Source organism: Mesocricetus auratus, unplaced genomic scaffold (genome assembly GCF_017639785.1).
Source record: "Mesocricetus auratus isolate SY011 unplaced genomic scaffold, BCM_Maur_2.0 Super-Scaffold_100691, whole genome shotgun sequence".
Taxonomy (NCBI): domain Eukaryota; kingdom Metazoa; phylum Chordata; class Mammalia; order Rodentia; family Cricetidae; genus Mesocricetus; species Mesocricetus auratus.
Genome location: NW_024429267.1, coordinates 41115760 through 41136971, shown reverse-complemented (window position 1 = coordinate 41136971; position 21212 = coordinate 41115760). Strand labels below are relative to the sequence as shown.

At 40.9% G+C, this 21212-nt stretch overlaps 1 protein-coding gene across 2 annotated transcripts in view; it reads right to left on the bottom strand.

The window, feature by feature from the left end:
• Positions 1-2871: 2871 nt before the first annotated feature.
• Positions 2872-21212, bottom strand: part of Ryk (receptor like tyrosine kinase) — a 74765-nt gene continuing 56424 nt past the window's right edge. For both annotated transcript variants that reach the window (XM_040739698.1, XM_005072031.4), the window contains exons 11-15: positions 16013-16145; positions 14719-14828; positions 14405-14564; positions 5065-5201; positions 2872-3940 (exon numbers count right to left, since the gene is read on the bottom strand). In XM_040739698.1, coding sequence (XP_040595632.1) covers positions 3829-3940; positions 5065-5201; positions 14405-14564; positions 14719-14828; positions 16013-16145 — 652 coding nt within the window. In that variant the 3' untranslated portion in view covers positions 2872-3828. The remainder of the gene's footprint in view (positions 3941-5064; positions 5202-14404; positions 14565-14718; positions 14829-16012; positions 16146-21212) is intronic.

Below are 21212 nucleotides of genomic sequence, written 5' to 3'. Positions count from 1 at the left end.
ACATGGTACACATATGTACATGTAGACAAACACTCACACACATAAAGATAACTCTAATTTTTTTTTTTTTGCTAGAATGCTTAGTAGCCATGTGTACCCATGGACTGCAGTTCCAGCAAGATGTTGGCAGAAAGAACCTACAAGAATGTTAGTAGCTTCCACACAAAAAGACCCAGCTAACTGGTGTTCTCATTTTCCTATTACAGCATGTGGAGTTGGTAAGCCGGCTCGGGGGTAACGTGCATGCCGTGCAAGCACAGGGACCTAAGCTGTTGTTGTATCTTCTTCATGACAATTACCTGTTTGTGTTCAGACACACGCATGCCACAACACAGTGGAGGTCAGACACAACTCGAGAGAGTGAGTTTTCCCCTTCCACCACAAGGGTCCTAGGGGCCGAACTCCAGTCATCGGGTTTGACGGCAGGCACTTTTACAAACTGAGTCATCCTGCCAGGCCAGAGGTCCTAAGTTCTATTCCCAATGCCCACAAAAGTCGGTGATGGCAGCATGTGACTGTGCTTCCAGGACTGCGGAACGCAAACAGGTGGCTCCCTGGGGTTTGCTAGACAGCCAGCCTTGCAAACCGGCACGCTCTGGGTGGGTGAGATGCTCAGTCGTAAGAAAACTAAAATGGAGCTGGGCCACAGGAAAGCTGAGATGTGATAACTCAGCCACTGCCTCCTCAAACAAGAAAGCAGAGCCACGTTCACCAGACAAGCAATGTTCCATGCAGGGCACTATGGTTTCTGTTGTTGTTTTTAAATTTCTTTTTCTCTTTACCTCTTCTTCAATTTTCCTTCTGCTAACATACTGTCTTTCCTTGTATAAGGCAAATCAGACATCTTTTTATGCTGTTTTTCCTAAGAAAAGCACCAATCTTAGCCCAAGAATATTTGGGAAACTGCATTAAACACATATGGATTTTCAATCACTGTTCCCTCCAAGTTCAGACGGGCAACTATTAACACTCTATTGGTAACCTAGAGAAAAGCCATTTGAAGGGCCTTCAGCATTGTGGATTTGAGACCTGGAACCCTCCTTGAGATACTGTGGAGCGATTACTTTTTGGCTACAATCACTGATATAAGCTTCTACCTAGTATTAGCATCTGTTAATTTTTGGATGTAAGAAAGCAGAAAGCCAAAATGTAAAAATGACAACTAGAAACTGATTCCAAATGGAACTTTTAGCACCCTGGTGTTAATCTCAAGTTTTTATTAAAAGATAATAACTCTAAAAAATTTATTATCTATTATGTATACAGTATTCTGCCTACATTTTTGCCAGCACACCAGAAGAGGGCACCAGATCTCATTACAGATGGTTGTGAACCACCATGTGGTTGCTGAGAATTGAACTCAGGACCTCTGGAAGAGCAGAGTCTCTGAGTCATCTTTCCGGCCCCCAAGATGATTACTTTGGAAACAAATCACTACAAGATGTTGTACTTACTTTGTAATCCTAGCACTTCGATAGCAGAGGCAGGAGGATGGCTGCAAGTTTTGAGCCCAGCCTGGGCTACAATAGCAAGATGCTATACCAAAAAAAAAAAAAAAAAAAAAAACTTTTAAAAGTACTGTCAGCAGACAGCAGAGACAGCCCATAGTGTCACATCTTGTGCGCTATTGATTTGCTTCTTTCTTATAAACCTACATTTTCCGATGGGGGAATGCTCAGCAATATTCACAAGGTATACAAACCACTAGAAGAGGACTGGCCATGGAGAACTTGGAACTGCTCTTTTCTTCCCTTGCTACTATCTCCAAGCAGTTCAGAAAAATCTACTGAAACAAAGGAACATGTACACAGGTAAAAGAGCTTAACAAAAATCCAAGCAAACTGAAGGGTGTTTTCACTTCACCTTAAAAACAAATTGTGTGTGTGTGTGTGTGTGTCTGTCTGTCTGTCTGTCTGTCTGTCTCTGTGTATGAGTGTGCTATGTGTCCTCATGAATTTATGGCATCGTGTGTGGGTGTGCCTGACACCTGTGGAAGGCAGAGGGATCCCCTGGTGCTGGAGTTACAGGTGATTGTAAGCCGTCTGCTGTGCATTCTGGGATTCAAACTCAGGTGCTCTAAAAGAGCTGTGAGCAGTCCTAACCACCCAACCACCTCTCCAGCCCCAGCACACACACACACACACACACACACACTTTTTTTTTTTTTGCAATTTTTGTACACTGAACTGTGGCTTCTAAACGTTCTCATTTGAAGACAAAAAGATCGCATTGAATGTTGAAAAGGGGAAGAGCCAAACTACTGTATGTAGTTACTATGCACCCTAGTATCTGTTGACTGGATGCCTTCTAAGATGCAGGCTGTTAACAAAGCTTCTCCAAGTTACCAGCACATCAAAAGGAGCATTTTAAAGCCCAGACATCTGAGGATGAAGCACATCATGAACAAACACCAGCACATTAGGCTGTGTGCAGGACACTGTCTGCGGGACTGATTGCTTGTGGGAGCTTGTACTGTGGGAACTGTCTTTTCAGATATTCTGCTTATGCATAAGGCTTATTTTAATATAATAGACCTGTGGTCTCTCTTACAGTCCTGAGAGGATGGACACGGAGGCAGGCAGCTATAGCCCCAGTCAGTTCACAAGCCCATTTGACTCTCCCTTATGCCAACTAAATCTGCACAGCTACACGCATGCCATTTACAGGTTCTGGAGAGATTTCTCTGTGTGACACTTCCTTCTAACAGTAATTCCAAATTCACATGCCACAGAGGTCAGTCAGCTGCCCTCCTGTTAGGGGTTTGGAACCTGAGGCACACTCTCTTGAGATGAAACATGACCATCCAGTGGTTGCATGTTCAAGGACTTTCAAGACACAACCACCATGAACACATCATGAACAATGTTTGAATATCATCATACAAAATGAGTCCTTTAATTTTTCAAGTGTTTTAAAAAACAAATTTATACTTAGCCAGCCTTGAAGATAAGCATAAAAATTACCAATTTAAACTAAAAACAAAAACAACCCAAACCCACAGTAACTCCAGCTCTGCATAGCACAACTCCAGGTGCACACAGAGAGAACCCCAGGCATAGAGAGGGTTCACTTTCTGGAATTGTATCATCTCTTTGCCCAGAGAGCAAAAAATAAATAAGGTCACCACCGCTTCCCACGAACCTGCCCCCAGTCTTCTTCTAGATCACAGGAAAGCTGAGATGTGATAACTCAGCCACTGCCTCCTCAAACAAGAAAGCAGAGCCACGTTCACCAGACAAGCAATGTTCCATGCAGGGCACTATGGTTTCTGTTGTTGTTTTTAAATTTCTTTTTCTCTTTACCTCTTCTTCAATTTTCCTTCTGCTAACATACTGTCTTTCCTTGTATAAGGCAAATCAGACATCTTTTTATGCTGTTTTTCTTTAGAAAAGTACCATATCTTGAAGACAAACCATTCCCAAAAGAGTGACAAAAACATTAAAATAGCTTTAAAGGTGAGTCACCTAGATTACCTCAATGAAGTAAAACATAAAAATAAAAGCAGTTGGCACTAAGACAGCTATTCCAAATATCTGTGTCTAAACAATTTTTAAAACTGTTTATTTTTTAAGAATGTACCCCCTAGTCCAAAGTAACTATATTTTAAAAACTTTTTGGCCAAAAAATGTACAAAACCCCTTTCGGTTCAACCTAATAAAAGTGGTATCTAGAAAACACTCGGCATTAAGTCTGTCTTTAGAAGTTGAGGTTTGAAAGCATTCCTAAGGCACGGTGCTCTGGGAGACAAATGTGTTTCTGCAGGCACTGCCTACATGCAAAGTATCTGCAACAGGCACTTGCTTCCAAGCTGTGGGGCTGGGAGAGAAGTCAGACGTAGGCTCCCAGGGCGGCATGGAACTCTGTGAGGCACTGGACCAGCTGCTGAAACTTAGGCCTCTCCTCTGGGTCCAAGGCCCAGCAACAGGCCATCACAGCAAACCTGCAGAGTGACATGGAAATGTGGCTAGCAATGGCCTTTCAGTCAATTCTGTGCCAGTTACATTTTCTGTTCAAATGCAGTTGTGGAGAAGACAGCCTATTAACAAGCTTATTTAGAATTGAAAAGAAGCTGAGTTATTTGGATAACACATATGGATTTCAGTTCCTCATGAGAATACAAAATACTCAGCAAGTGCAGAGCTTCCTGTAAATACACAGAACACAGTCAGAATAAGAGCCTGTGTTGTCCTGGATGCTATGGAACTCAGAGGAAATGTTATGTGAAATCGAGATTCCTGAATGTACAGCAAAGCCACTGTCTAAAGCTGGCAGAGAAACCTTCTGGGGCCTCTGTAGACAGCATTCATTTCTGCACACACTTCCCCAACCAGACCCTGGGCATTCCACAGCCATGATGGAGAAGATGTGATGGGGACACGAGGCCAGAAGCACCTGTCACTTGCTAGGCCAGAACATCTTCCTTAAGCATCACTGATGCCTGGCAAGGCAAGATCATAAAGAGAAAGGTGTCTGTCTCTGATCTCGCCTGTGGTATGTGTATATGTCTATGTGGGTGCATGCATGTGTGTGTGCGCACATGTGTATGGAGGCCAGAGGTCAACACTGAGTATCATCTCTACTGTTTTCTTTTTTCAATCAGGATATCTTACTGAACTTGGAATTCCTAGATGCAGTTAGGATGGCTAGTCAATGAGCTTCAGGCATCTGTTTGTCTCCACCCATCCTGTGGTACAGTCAGAGACACACATGGCCATACATGACTTTTTAGTGGGTGCTGGCATCCAAATTTGGTCCCAAGAAAGACTTTTCTAAGTACTGTATCTTATTAAACATGTCTGTTTAAACATAATATTCTATCAGTTTCCTCACCATTATTTTAGATTCTCAGGCCAACGTTTAGTAATTATGATTACACACCACTTATATAAGATGCCAACTGCAGTGCACAGTGACTGTGGTTTTCAACAAGGTCTCCTAACTGTGAACACTCATCATTCTCAAAGGGGAAGGAATGCTCTGTGTGAACACAGGAACTTGTTTTCCTACTTCTATAATAATGTAGTAAATGCATCAAAGCTCATGTCCAAGATCCAAAACACTCACAGTTCATCAGGGCAGTTGATTGGCTGGGCTATTCGGTAACCATCTTTCAGGTAAGCGGCCATCTCAAAGGGGTCGATGTCCACGTAGGGCGTCTGGCCCAGAGTCATGAGCTCCCACAGCGTCACTCCAAAGGCCCACTAAGAAAGGAACAGCAGCATAGTGAGGGGACACTTTAAAACTAGGTGCTAGTGACTACAGCAAGCTACAGGCCAAAAACAGCAGCTGAATAAACTCCTAAAGAAAGAGAATACTGTTCATAAAAAGAAATCTATCATACTGGTTAGTTTTTCTACTTGGGACAAGAAAGAACATTTTAATGAACTCATTCTTTAATATGAACACTGGTATTATTTGTTCTGAGTAATTAGGTCTGTTGGAAGAAACCATTTTTTAACCACTGGCTACTAATCATGCTACCCCTAAATTAATTAATTATGCTGGGAAATGGCAAACAACCTAAATGGACAGAACAGCCTCAATAAGAGAAATATGTAGATTATATTAAATATAAGGAGTTATGAGTTTCTGATTTGCTTATTTTCAGAGCTAGGGATGGAACTCAGGTATTGTTCACACAAAACACTTGTTCTGCCACTGGGTGCACCACAAACCTTATATTTACAACTTTTGGGTTACTCCCACTGAGTAAAAGGTCAGACTTAGTTAAGTCAGCAGGCAGATGACCAGTAAGAACAGAACTACGCAGAAGCAGCAGAGGCACTGGGGGCTGACTAGGCCTTCCCTTCTTGGCTCAGCCCAGGCTGCATAGCAGCTCCTAGAGAATGTGTGGAGGTTCCAAGTGCACTCAGAGCTGGATGGGCTTAGGTGGGGACAATCTCCAGCCTGTTGTCACCTGCAAACCCTGGTCTCACAACAACTGAAGCCCAGGAGAGAGAATAATGCCTGAGTGTCAAGAGCTCTAGAGTTCCCGCAGTATTTTGCAATGAACCTCCAACCACATTCAGTCTTCATACCAAACCTCCAGAAGCTCACACTGCTAGGTTAGGTTTATAAGGTGAGGAAACAGGTGAAATCCGATGCTTGCCCAACCACACATTTCTCAATGAGTGAGAGAGCAGAACTGTGGGTTGGGGCACACAAGGCAAATGCAAAGTCTTTCTATAAAATCCAAACACAGTGCATTGAGCTTCAGGTTATTGCTTCTCAGTATGAACAAAATCTGCAAGCAGTAGGTAAAATACATGCTTGCTCGGTTTTCAGTCTTTCACAGGCTAATCCAAAATGCTCCAAAATCTAAGGTACAGACCTGACATGACAAGTAAGAAACTTCCAGACCATGAAACTGTTTAGTGCACAAATCTCTCTCTCTCTCTCTCTCTCTCTCTCTCTCTCTCTCTCTCTCTCTCTCTCTCTCTCTCTCTCTCTCTCTCTCTCTCTCTCTCTCTCACTCAAAGTGTAGAAAATAAAAATAAAGATCTAGGCATTTTGGATGAAGGGTAATCAACCTTATTAATGAACAACAGTCATATTTCTTAACGGAATCTATTAAAATAACAATGGAATGACATTAAAAATTACTCTAAAAGCTGATCCCCTTCCTTCCTAGTTCTAACTTCTATGGTCACCAGGAGTCCTTGGTGTTTCTTGAAGTCACCACATTCCTAGTTATGGGGATTAAGATTTCCAATATATTTCTGGTGAATGGGTATATGAAGGCAATACAATTCAATCCACTATACAATGCTACACAAACTCTTAATATCAAAGCCAAACACTTCAGTCTTTTAGAATCTGCTGTCCCCTCGTGCAGTGAGCACCACAGCCACCTGACATTGGGGTTGCTTTGGTAGAAGGACATTTAAGTAACAGGTGCAAATGAATGCTATTCTCTATTTTAAGGGTGGGTCTCAACCCACCAGCACCAGCGCCACCAATAAATGATAAAACTTCTGTGTGATTGATTTTACTCTGGAAACTTAAAAATGCCTAAGACTGGCTCTTAGAAAGAAATGAAAGCAACCTACTATATGAAGGATGTGAATGAGGAGGCCCAGTAGCAGAACACAACTAGTGTGTATGAGCCTCTAACATAAACATGTTGAACTCCTGACCCCAATGTAATGGAATTAGCACATGGGGCTTTGGAAGGAGTTCACATCATGAGGGTGGAGATATCAGGAGTGAGACTGGTGCCTTAGAAAGATCCCACTTTTCCTTGTTCCATGTGAAGACACAGCAGGAAGGACACTTCTGGTCCATATCTCAAACTCAATTTCCCAGGTTTCAGAGCTACAAGGAATGCAGCCTGTGTCTTAAGCTACTTAATCTGTTATATCAGTCTTAATCTACTCAGACACCACTTAATCTCAAAAACCAGCAGCTGTAGCTGCAAGTATGACTAGCCCTTAGACACCGGTAAACCTACACACAACTGGCTGTTGATGTCACGTTCTCCACAAACAGATACATATGGCTTCATCAGAACATTAGGGTCTTCTAAGGGAGCATGAAGCAGAGAGTAACAGTAAGTCTACAAAGCAATCAGAAGGAGAGGTACTCAGAGACTCATGGGATCCTGAAAGGCAGCAGCTACTGACAACACTGCCGGGCAACTGCTCACTTCTGGAAATACAAGAACTGTTCTTTGTTTCAAAACAGGATTTCTTTGTGTGGCCCTGGCTGTCCTGGAACTCACTCTGTAGACCAGACTGGCTTCAAACTCACAGAGATCTACTTGTCTCTGATTCCTAAATGCTAGGATTAGGTGTATGCCACCACCGCCTGGCACAAGAACTGTTCTTAAAGTAATTCACATAATTCACATATTCCTCATTCTTAGGAAATAACAGGACAACTAAAGTTAGAGTAATAAACTAAACAGTATCTTAACATCAACAATATTAAATCTTAAATTTCTATTTCCTAAACAGAAGTCTGAACTTATCCTTTCATTTCTTGTTTTTTTTGTTTGTTTGTTTTTTGTTTGTTTGTTTTTACAAGACAGGGTTTCTCTGTATTGTTTCCGAGGCTATTGGTCCAGCCCGGCCTGGAACTCACAGAGATCCACCTGCCTCTGCCTCCCGAGTGCTGGGATTAAAGGCGTGCGCCACCACCGCCCGGCTATCCTTTCATTTCTATATTGTTCTTTATGACTCTATGTTAATTCCCCGAATGTGAATCTGATACGTAAATAATAGGTTCAAGATTGTTGGTGTGTAAAATCTGCAACCACGAAGGAAACAAGTAACTGTTGGGAATCTTCCAAGCACTACTCGAAGCTTAGTAGTAGAAACTATAGAACAGTTTCTATACTTTTAAAAATAATAAGCATCTTCCAGTAACTCCAACTTTCACTTAGATACCACCAGAGTTCCAAAGACTGCTCTAGGAAAAAATGTAAACTCTCCTAAGGGTCTCCTGAGTGAATTGTATAGTACATGCCAGCAGCCTCTAGAACACCAAGGCAAACAGGAATAAGATGAAGAAACACACTGCAGATGCAAGCTCTGGATAACTATAGATTTTCCTCCTAGGAAAATGTCCACTAATGTCTACAAAGAAAGAGCAAAGCACATGGGGCACATCTGATTTGCCCTGTGGCCTAAAAACTGCTCAAATGCCTTAAAAAGGATCTCCTGACTGCTATAAATCATGCTGATAAGGTTAGTATGGAAGTCATTTCCTTGATTTGTTTTTCCCAAGAAAATGCTTTTTAAACACAATGTAGGACCATAAAGACAAGAAAACCAACATGAAACTCTCAACCATGTTTTCCTGATTGCACTCACCCCTCAATCGGAGGCAAAGTCTTGACAACTCAAATATGTTAGCTACTATAATTATCTAAATAATTCAAAGGAGGTATCAATCAAAAAAATATTTTTTTCAAACAAAGGAAAAGAAAGCACAATAGAATTCTGTGGTTATGCCTACATTTGACGAAAATATAGAACAATACCCAGAAGGTCTTCAGAGGGTCTATGCGAGGTCACATAAGAATAATAGAGACATTCATAACTAGCTGGTTGTGTGCATTTCCTAAGATGATAGTTAAAAGCTGACGTTAACACCATTACAATCTTAGTTAAAAGCTAACATTAACACCATTACAATCTTAATGTAGCAAAATACTGGAAGTTTCCGATTAGAATTACAAAAACAAAGTCCAAAGTCACAATGTATTACTTTTATGACAAAAGAAAACAAAAACAAAAAACAATGTGTTTCTAAGCAAATCATGAAGAAATGCAGAACTGTTAAGGTTTTTTCAAGAAAAGGGTCCTTACTCCTACAAGTGTGCATTTTACACACATACAAGTGTGCATTTTACATGTGCAGACTCCAGTGGGGGCGAGGCTAATTTACTTAGTACATGGATGGCAAAAATTGTTCAGCACCCCCTAAAAAATGAAAGTGAGTACAACTTTGACACCCCACCTCCTAAGCTGGGTATGGATGGAACATGGCTTTAATGCCAGCACTTGGGAGGCAGAGGCAGGTGGATCCCTAAATTCAAGGTCAGCCTGGTCTACATAGCAAATTCCAGGACATCCAGGGCTGCACAGAGAAACAGACAGACAGACAGACAGACAGACAGACAGACAGACAGACAGACAGACAGACAGGCAAGTCTCCACCAATAGAGAGCAAACAAATTCAGCCTGTGTTCATGGACTTGTTAGGATTTTCAGCCCCGACATTGGAATGTAATATTTAATAATCTTTACGAATTTAAAACAATATTCAACGCCACAAACTGAAAAGCAAAATTTTCACCTTAATAGGCAATCATAGTCATAGGAAAAGACATACTATTCAGTCCCAATGATTCAAGGCAAAAGACATGCATGAGATGAATCTAAAATTTAAAAGAAAAATCTGAACATTTTTAAGCATTAGACATAGTGGTGGCTCACACCTTTAATCCCAGCACTCGGGAGATAGAGGCAGGTATCTACCTCTGTGAATTGAAGGCCAGACTGGTCTACAGAGTGAGTTCCAAGACAACCAGGGAAACACATAGAGAAACCCTGTCTCGGGGAGAAGCCAAGAGACATTCTTATAATGACATACTAAGCCCAACTCAAAAGAATTTTGAATAAGACAATCCTAGCACTTGGGAGACTGAAGCAAGATTTCATGTTCAAGACCAGCCTGAACTATAAGAGTGAAAACCTTGTTATGACGAATTGGTATTGTGAGTTTAGAGAATTCTGTTAAGATGCCCAATACTGAACTCACAGTAATTAAAATAAAGCTAGGCCATTTGAGGAGTCACATGGAAACCTACTGCAACAGAAGTTTCTTTAAATATATACAGGTATGAAAGAAATCTAAATGGAGTCACCAAATAATAGGGGAGAGAATGCCCCAACTAGACATCTTTTACCATCAAGTGAAACCTCTGGCTGAGCTGTTACCAAAAGGGGCCCCATGGAAACCCTCAAACAACTTATGCTCTTGCCAAGGTTACTGGCTGCTCTTCACAAGCTGACGCTGAAGATAAGCCTACAGTAACTCACTGAACATGGAGAAGTTGCACTGGTGTCTAACTAGAGTCTTCACGGCACACCACCAGAGGAGAAAGGTAGCCATCACCCCATTTACAAACCCTGAAATCTACAATGGTGACCTGCCTGCATGACACACTGGTGCAAGAGTGACACCAACACTGCGGGAGTCACCAACCACCATGTGACCAGATTTAAGTCCCACTCCATGAGACGGAACCCGCGTCTGACCCTGGCTGGGGGGCAAAGAACTGAGATTAGACAGAGCACAATCCTATAGGAAAACCAAATACTGTATAGTTATGCTAAAGGAATTTAACAACAAAATGACTCCTAATGACACTCTGCTATACCCAGAGATCACTGTCTTGCCCAGTCATCATCAGAGAAGCTTTCGTCTGCAGTAGACAGGAATACTAAGATCCACAACTGGACAATTTTTAGACAGTAAGACTCTGGGATTCGTGGTCCTAAATGGGATGTCTTCATTAAGCCTTCCCCTCAGAGCTCAAGAAGCTATGCAAAAGAAGGAAGCAGAAAGATTATAAGAGCCAGAGGAGATGGAAAACACCAAGAAAGCAGTATTTTCCAGACACAACGTGACTGGCATACAAATTAACTCAAAAAGAACTCACAGAGCCTGGACAGGCCCAAGTCAGATGGAGTTCCTACACTGAGAGAGAAAGTAGACATGATCCCTAACCCAGAAGCTATCTCCAATTGATAACTGCTTACCAAAGGAAAAACCAGTTCTCTCTAATGGATCTCACTGGATATGTAAACAGTTAGGGGCAGATCCTATGCTCAGCAGTAGAAGGCTAGCGCAAAACAAACTCAGTGATATTTTTGGTCTCATATTGATTTGCTTTCTGGTCTTTTGCTTGTATATTATGATTTCTGATCTTGTGCTTTTATGGGTTTTGTTTGGTGTGTGTGTTTCTGCATGTGTTTCTTATGCTTTTTCTTTGTTTTATTTGTTAAAATTCTGATCTGTTTGTTTACATTTGCTGATTTGTTTTCTAAGAGAGAAAGAAAGAAGGCATGGAGTTGGGTAGATGGGAACATAGAGAGGATCTGGGAAGATGAGAGAGGAGAAACCTAGCTGAAAATATAGTATATGAAAAAATTTATTTTCAAGTAAAGAGTGAAAAACAACTTGAAATAATAAAAAATAAAGCTGCCAAAAAATAGAAACAAAGTATTTGGTATAATGGAATTCTGACTAAGATAATTTAGTACATAAATATGAATGTTCATGAGTTTTATAAAATGTCATGACTGTAAAAATAACTGATTATAAGTATAAGTTTGAGATTTTTTAAAGCACAATGTTTTAAAAACATTTAGCCCAGAGCAGTGCATTCAGTAATTCAGCATTCACGCATTACATTCTAGCTAATGCATGCCTAAACAGTGCCTGAAGAGACATCATCTGTACTGTTTAGACGTACATTATATTAACTAAAGTCTCATTCACTCAGTTTGTCTATACCATTTAGAAATGCATGAGATTAACTTGAATCCCATCCATTCAGTTTATTTTTGTTCTAGGAGTCCTAGAAAGCAAGTGATCACAAGTGTGATTTAAAAATTCCTTTGTTGGGGCTGGAGAGATGGCTCAGTAGTTAAAGACACTTGCTCCTCTTCTAGAGGACCCAGGATCAATTACCAACATCCACATGGCAGCTCACAACCGCCTCTAACTCTAGTTCCAGAGGATCCAGACATTCATGCAGGCAAAACACATACATATGTGAGCAACATGAAGCAGGTTCCTCCTGGTGTCAGCCCCGCAGCTCCTCCTAGAATCAGGTAGCACCCATTCTTATAACCATAGGCACTTATGTCAGAGTTAGGTCTTTTGTTTTTTCAAGAATAGTTAATTTTAAAATAAGTAAAACAGGATTTAACAATAATATATATGTATATATGTATATATTGAAAACCTTAATAAACAGAAAAGGTTTTTTAGGAACTTAGGAAATTGTTCATTCACATCAAGTGAACAAATTTTATCACAGTACTTAGTACATAAGAGGAGAAATATATCAAACAGCACCCAGTTTATAAGAGGAAAAAAATCAATTAGATCATAATTAATGAGAGATTTCCTCTCCTTAGCAAATCATCCTGTTTTCAAGGATTGTAAATTGGGATTGTTTTTCCATAAAGAAATCTTAGATAATTTCAATTACTGAGTACAGTGAACTGAATGGCAGCCCCAAAGATCCATCTCCTAACCCTAAAACCTATAAACTACCTTCTACAGAGAGCAGTGTGACGAAGGACCTTGACAGAAGCTTATTCTGCACTGTGTAGGGATCAGGGCGTCTCTACAGTCTTGTGACAGAGGAGCAGAGCTCTGAAAAGCATCCACAAGAGCCTGCACATGAATGTGCATCAGAGATGCAGCCGCCAGCCAAAGACTGCCACCAGCCACCACATGTCTGTGCAAAGAGCATGGCCCTGCCAACACCTGACAGTGAGAGAATAAATCTATTGCTTTAAATCACTGAGGTTGAAGTAATTAGTTATAGTGACCAGTAAAAACTAATACACTGAGTGTATGACAAAGAATGTACACTAATCAATGTAAATAATGAACTAGTAAAACTGGTGTTAGTAATGTACTATTAAAAGAGAAATGTGTAAAGCATACAAACTGAAATAAAAAGGCAACTTTGAATAATAAATAAAATATACCAGGATACAAACACAATAAGACCAGTTCTTCAGTGTTAAAATATAAGATCAAACCCCAATTATTTTATAAGCAAAGCAGTATTATTGAGTGATGTCTTAGGGACCTTAATAGTGAAACTTTTTACCAAATTTCCAAATACACAGCTACAATATGTAACAAACAAGAGATAGAAAAACACATTAGTTTTTCTTTTTAGTTATTGCTTTGTTTTTCAAGATGGGGTTTCTTAGTGTAGCCATGGCTGTCCTGGAACTTGGTTTGTAGACCAGACTGGCCTTGAACTCACAGTGATCAACCTGCCTCTCAAGTACTGGAATTAAAGGCATGTACCACCACAACTGGCTTAGTTTTTTATTCTTTCTTGAGATAAGTCACTATGTACCTACCCTAGGTAGGTCTGGAACTTATGATCCCCTTCCTGTCTCTGCCTTCCAAGGGCTAGGAATTATAGGCATGTGTCACCATGACTGGCCCAATTATGATCTAAACTAGAATAAAAAGTCAAGCAATAAGATGGAAAACTATTTCAACAGATGAATACATGTAGCTTCCAAAACCACATCACTGAATGGGAAAGCCCAACTGTGTGATCTGGATGAGGAGACAGAGTAACAAAAACAGTGTCAGGACTTCAGGTGAGAGAGGCCGTTCAACTTAGAAGAGACCATTTGCAGAAACCAATGCACTGAGCTTTGGTAGTCACTTGGTCATCTGAGACTTATACAAGGCGACAGTGAACTCCTTCAGTTCCCTAAACCTCAATGTCCTACTCTTTTTTTTTTTTTTTTGGTTTTTCGTGACAGAATTTCTCTGTGGCTTTGGAGGCTGTCCTGGAACTAGCTCTTGTAGACCAGTCTGGCCTCGAACTCACAGAAATCCGCCTGCCTCTGCCTCCCAAGTGCTGGGACTAAAGGCGTATACCACTACTGCCAGGCCAGTGGCCTACTATTATCACTTGGACACCAGTCCCCGCCATGGTGTCAGCTTGTGCAAACAGGGAGAACACAGCACCAGCCCAGGATCTGGGCCAATTTCTCTGTTGTAAGAGGGTCTAGATGAAAATGTCAAGGAACAGTAACACAAGTTTTAAAAGGACAAACAACAAAGCTCTGTGAACAGAAAGCTTCCCTCTCAGCACTGTTGACACCTGGGCTCTGGTACTTACCACATCACCAGCACTAGAGAATTCGTTGTTAACCAGACTTTCCAGAGCCATCCATCGCACTGGTCTGTTCTCATTGTCCCCTAAACAGTGGTAGTCCATGGGAAACAAGTCTCTGGAAAGGGCATTGTCTGTGATTTTCACTTGAAGAGTGTCGTCGATGCTAAGAAGTAAAAACATGAACATGAAAGGCATCAGGGTATCAAGAAGACCCACTGTACCCATAAACAGCCTGAGTCCCACAATGGCTCCCAACAGAACCCAAAACCCAGGGAGCACTACCCATCCAGTGACGGCAGCAAGCCCCTGACACCTACACACAGTTCCTGGCAGCCAGGTCTTTATGGATCACTTCTCTTCTTGCCAGGTAGCTCATTCCACAGGCAATCTGAATAGCCATGTGTACCAAATCTTGCTGGGAAATTGCCTGTCATAACAGAAAAAGAATGACACAGTTTGCCAACAGTACAAAACTGGTTTTGGAACTGACTACCTGAGTTCACTGTCCCACCCTAAAACACTTCCTTGCACCTACTTAATGAGTTTTTTTAAACCTATTTCTCAACCAAAGTGTGCTCTGGGAGCACTGTACATTGCTTACCTATTACAATAGCCCCTGTTCTGTAATGGGACTTGCCATCTGTCTGACTTTATGTGACTTATCTCATCTTTTGCATTTATCTCTCTAAAATCAGCAATACAGAACAGCTACTCAGTGATTCGTGCTCCGTGAACATAGAATCTCTAGAACATGTGTGCAGCAATGCACTTGCTCTTTTCTTTTGCAGGAGAAGGTTTTATCAGAATACTCCCTGGAGGTCATTCCACTAAACAAGCCTATAGCTCTCTCTGCTGACATTCTACTCTAGATGCACACCAGCATAGCAGGCTGGGGAAGGAAGTTCCTCCCCCCTTGATGCTCATGGGCCAAAGCCTCCAACTAGATGGTTCACACCACATCTTTTTCCTTTTCGCTTAAACAACCTATCATATACATTAAGCCAAATAGCCAATGCAGATCTGAGTCCATTTTTCTTATTAACTACAATAAGTATGCTATTATAAATCTTAAAACAAACTTAACAAAACCACAAAACACAGCAGAGAGCAAAACACCCAACATATTTTCTTACCACTATCATAACATGTCTGGAATCTGATCAGGTGTTCACAGCAGAGTACAATGGTAGTGACAAGAAAGAAACTTTTAAATGATGGCATCTTACAACCAACCACAGTAAAAATATTCCAATTATCTCCCACACTCCAGGCCTCTGATCATCACCACTGTTGGTACCATGTGGTCAGACAGACCTGTAATAGCTTCCTTACCTAGAAGGGAATCCTGAACACATATCTTCAGAAGCTATCCTACAAAGGACTAAAATGCTGTCACCAAGCATCGGAGGTGACTATGAACACATAGTGAACCAAGCAAAACAGTATTGACCAAGTTTGTTCCAGGAGACTCCATAAGCCATCCTTACATTCCTATAGATCAACAGCTTATAAATATTGAATTTCTTTGCAGGCCTTTAAGACACATATACAGTTATTAATATCTACTTCAAAAGACATCAGAAACCAGGGTCTCTGGGAACATTTTCTCACCTGAGGATTATTGGCTTCTACTAATTTGCACTGCCGTAGAAACAATTTAAGATTCCCCCAGTTCATGTACGGCAGTATCACCATGGGCTTCTCCCCTTCTTCTATGCACACATGAGTAATAGGAAGAAGGTTTCTATAAAATAAGAGATTGCGAAACACAAATGAAGTCTACAACTTTATGGGTTTATCTTAAATTAAATAAAGACAATCTAAAGCAAAACAAAATCCCCCCAAAATTTAAAAAGAGAATCATTAAAACTCTTATTTACAAATGGTCTACTTTTTGAGCCATATATAAGCTTTCTTTGTAAGATAAAAATTACTAACACAGAATGGATCCCTTTGTATTCGATTTGCTGAAGACACTCTAGTCACGCTAAGTCTCCACTTCAAAGGGTAAGACACCTGAAAACGGCTAGGCTAGGAGTACATCATGATGCTATCCCACTGAATTAGTGGGATAATCATCCCACTTAAAAATAAAAAGGCCCAATCTAGACTATGATAAAATAGGTCACCAAAAAGGTCTTAAACAGACTGAAACTGTCACAGAAGTAAAGTGCTTGTGCTCACATAGAATTTAGAATCCAATTTTTGAAAGTAAAATTCAGTATCTGTATCTGGGGGTGAGGGGGGAGGGGTGTGTGTGTGTGTACATATGTGCCATCCCTCCTTCCCCTTCAACTTGTAACATGTGGATTTTACCAACCACAAATAGTTTTACATGCAAAATAAACCAAGATGTGATGAACAATCTTATTCACTTTATCTTTTGCACAAGTCCACACACACACACATACCCCATTCTCCTGTGGATACATGAAAATAACTAATTTTCCTCAAGGTTGTAACTATTTAAGTAATCACCTCCTTTTTACTAAACCAAGAGTAATCACAGACTCAATATACATACCCAATGTGTCACATCCTGTGCCATTACAATGTATGTTTAAAACAGACATCACAATAACCTAAAAGCACTCCTATTTCCTAGTAAATTCTGCTTCTAAGGATGGTTTCATAAAAAAATTAATATCAAACATAAAAGGCTGCATTAACAAGAAGTTAATGGGATATCAATAGTGAAAAGTTGCAAACAACATGAATGCCAAGAATAATGAAATAACATATTACAGTTGATTGATCACAAAGAAACATGAGAAAACATGAAAAGAGATTAAAGAAATTGAGGCACAAATCACACATTCACGGGGCAATCACAAAGACAGAGGGAAAACTGCAGAAATATACCAAGAGGAATTGTCTTTGACTTGTGAAGACTATAGTTAATTTCTGCTTTGCCTTTCTTTAGGTCCTAAAAATGTCCCCACTGAGAAGAACTGTAATTGGCATCTCTAAGAGGCACTGGACCCTCCAGGACTTCTGCTTGCAACACTGGTGGTCATGCCAGGGAGAAAGGTTAGGGAACCTAAGGACAAAGGTCAAGTACAAAGAGAAGAAAATGCAGGGTCATGAGATTCCACACCCTGTGCTTTCCCCTGGGTTGCTGGGCATTTCCTCCCAGAGAAAAAAGGAGAACACAGGAAGGACTGCAGAGCCCACTCCCTTCCCAGCAACCTCCATGCACACAACTAACGACTCACCTTGAGGGTCAGCCAAGACAAACCCTGACTTCAGGACAGGCAGGTGAGCTGGCCCATTCTTTAACCCTAAAAGATTATCTCTGCTCCCTCCCTCATCACTGAAATCATTTAGTAGAATTAATGGCATTTTTTTCCAGACACAACAAATAAGCAAATGAAATCAAAACTTTCATTCTATAACCACATGATTAAAAATCCTCTGGGATCCATGGTTAAGAGCACTGACTGATCTTACAGAGGCACCAGGTTTGATTCCTAGTACCCATATGGCGGCTCACAACTGTCTCTAACTCCAGTCTCAGGGGATCTGATGCCCTCTTCTGTTTCCCTCTGGTACTGCATACATGTGGTGCATAGACATACATGCATGCAAAACACTCATAAAGTAAAAAGCAAAAACCAACTCTGGAAGCAGTAATAAGCTTTATGAAAATGTTTTCAAGAACAAATGACTGCCCTTCACTCTGCCATTTCACAAAGCAAAGGAGGACAAAGGGAAAGGGACAGAATGAACGTGTAAAGGAGGTGTGGTGAGAAGGTAGAGGCGAGGCGGGGGGGGCTGGGAACAGCTGCCTCCACGCTGAGCACACCTGCAACCTGACAGCTGTGTATCATCCAACATTAACAAGTGTCACCATCAGGCATCCTGGACCAATGACGACTGTAAACCACAACCCACATGAAATGGCTTAGGGATTGATTCTCTGACATGAAATAATGAAAGCAGATTATTTTTAATTTATGCAAGTATTTACTTAGGATAAAAAATTATGCTTACAAGTTCCAGTGGAAAAACAAAAACAATAAACAGAATTTCAAGGTGCTTTAAAATGTCTCAGTGCCTCTCCACCCTTCATTCCAGAGCGTGAACACAGAAGGCAAACCTTCTGACTTACAGATCACAGCCGGTTCAAGAGTGAAATCTGCAAACAGGTGACAGCTCTTGCCGAGGACAGAGTCTGCACAATAAATTCTATAGTATTCATCTAAGATTACTGTTTCACTTTTATTCTGAATCTAGCTGAGTTCTGAGTGCAAAATGGGCAGTTAAAGAACTGAATAAAAAGAACAAACACAGCCACAAATATTGGTTTAAAAAGAAAGTGTGGGGAGATGAAGAGCTACAGGGAATGCTGCGCACTAACAATCTTAGTCCTACAGCTAGAAGTCACTGGTGTCACTTCCTACGCAAGATGACAACAAACTCTGACCAAGCTTTACAAGCCTCCCCCTCTCATCCAGTGTCAATTGTCCAAGTCAATACCACTTAGCTCCAATCTGTGGGGTGTCATGGAACTGCTAATCCATCATCATGGGATGCTGAGAAGCCATACAGTCTACAGTTGCATGACAGAATGCTGCAGATGCCTGCCTGGGGTTGCATAACCAAGGCATGCTTAGGGCTGCAGTGGGGAAACCTGGCTTGCCTACATTTATCCCTGCCACATGCTTCTGTGCTGAAGGGTGCAGGTTTCATCGGGTGAGGGAAATGGCTAGGAGTGTAAGTCCTCAGCTAGCATGGCAGACCAGTGGGAAACACTGCTGGTGCTTCCCTAGAGAGTCGGAGTAACAGAGCATCAAGCAATGTCTCACAGCACCATCAAAAGGGGCACTCCAAAGCCCCGAGGAAACAAAACACATTTTGGGTTTCTTTCTTTTTTAATTGTTTAACAAATATAACTATTTTTTTAAGCAAATAAAGCCTCAAGGGAGAATCATGCATCCATTCCTCTACAAGTGAAGACTTCTGCTCTTAGGGCTGAATCTGACCAAAGGCAGGCAACATTCTTGAGTCATGTGACTCTACTCTTTCAAGGCATACACTCACTGCTCCTAATATTGCATTCAACACTTTTTTTTCAAAAGCCTGTCTTTTTCCTGAAATTTTTTTTAAATGTGTATTTACATTTTTGTATTTACTTTTATATTTGTCAATATCTACATTATATAATAAACCTAATGTGCCATCTGAAACTAAAAAACTTTTAACTTCCTACCCTCAGCAAAGTATTTTCTTCTTTTCCATCTGCTACTGAGATGTACTGGATTTTAATGTTGCCTTCATCTCAGCTGACCAGAAGCTAAGAATTATGTTCTGTTTAATCCCAGCCCAAACAGTTGTCTTCTACTCTTGGCTTGTTTCCTTTTCTTCTAACACAATGCCAAAAATCTGTCTCATTTTCATTACCAGTCTTATTTTTATGTGGCTGTCATCTTCTTAGGCCCTCAAAAGCCAAAGTAAAAAGGAAATGAAAAGAAGGAAGTTCTGTGTACTCATACTTTTTAATCAGTGCTCAAGCAACTGCCCAAGTCCACTGAAACGGAAATCAATGGTGCCTTTACATACATCACTTGCCATTCCCAGACCCTCCCAATATGTGTAGGGTCACGGTTCACTTTTTCGGACATGTGAAATTCTCATACAAATTAAGGTGAGTCCACACAGTACTTGTTTGTGGTACATGTCCATGTGGGTTTGTGGGTTTGAGCATGTGCACAGAGGTCAGAGATCAACATCATGCCTTCCCTGATTGCTCTCTATCTTGGTCTCTCACTGACCTGGAACACACCAATTTGGCTAGGCTGGCTAATAAACCCCAGATTCTACTTGTCTGTACCCCCAAGGACTTAGATGTACACCACCTTAGACGTACACCACCTCTCAGATCTCTACACAGTGCTTTAAAAAACTTTGTCAGCTAGGCTTGGAGACACACGCCTTTAGTTTAGCACTTGGGAGGCAGAGGAAAGTGGGTCTTGCTGAGTGTGATGCCAACTTGGTCTACAAAGAGAGTCCCAGGACAGCCAGGGCTGTACAGAAGCCCTATCTCAACTTTGCCATGCATGATACTGATGCTACTGTCCTTGATGATTCCTGATCTAGAACTCTTCCTACAAGTACCTTTTGTGAAATCATTCTAAGAACATATGTAAGAGATGAGTTAAATAAAATGTGGTACAACCATTCAGTAAACCACTAACCTGCTTTTTAAAATGGGGGCAGGGATTTATAGTTACCAACATGAAGACCTAGAAACAGTTTGGGTTTTTTTTTTTGTTACAATAAGAAATGCATTAATTTTATTAAAGATAACACTATCCTTTTTAAATGTATACTGGAAACACACTAACGTGTTGGGATATCTAATTTATTATAAAATATCTCTACAGACAAATACATAGATGCTTTTTCTAGATATACAGACGCAGAAACACACATCGACAGGGGCACACAAATGGGTGGACACAAACACACACACACACACACACACACACGGGACACACGGACACACACACGGACACACACACGGACACACACACACACATACACACACGGACACACACACACACTGGAGTGCACACTCACAGTAAACATGGCAGACCATCAACCCCACTGCATCCAAGAATGGCTGACTATTTTTGTCAATAGTATTCTATACATTTGAAATTTTCATCACAATTATCTTTAATATATGCATCACTTTATCCTTTTTTAAGGGCAGACAGGTGCATAAATATGTACCATCTATTTTAGAAAGCTTAGTTGTGTTCATTTAATTATTTATGTGGCCTATACACTCTTCTCTATCTTCTTT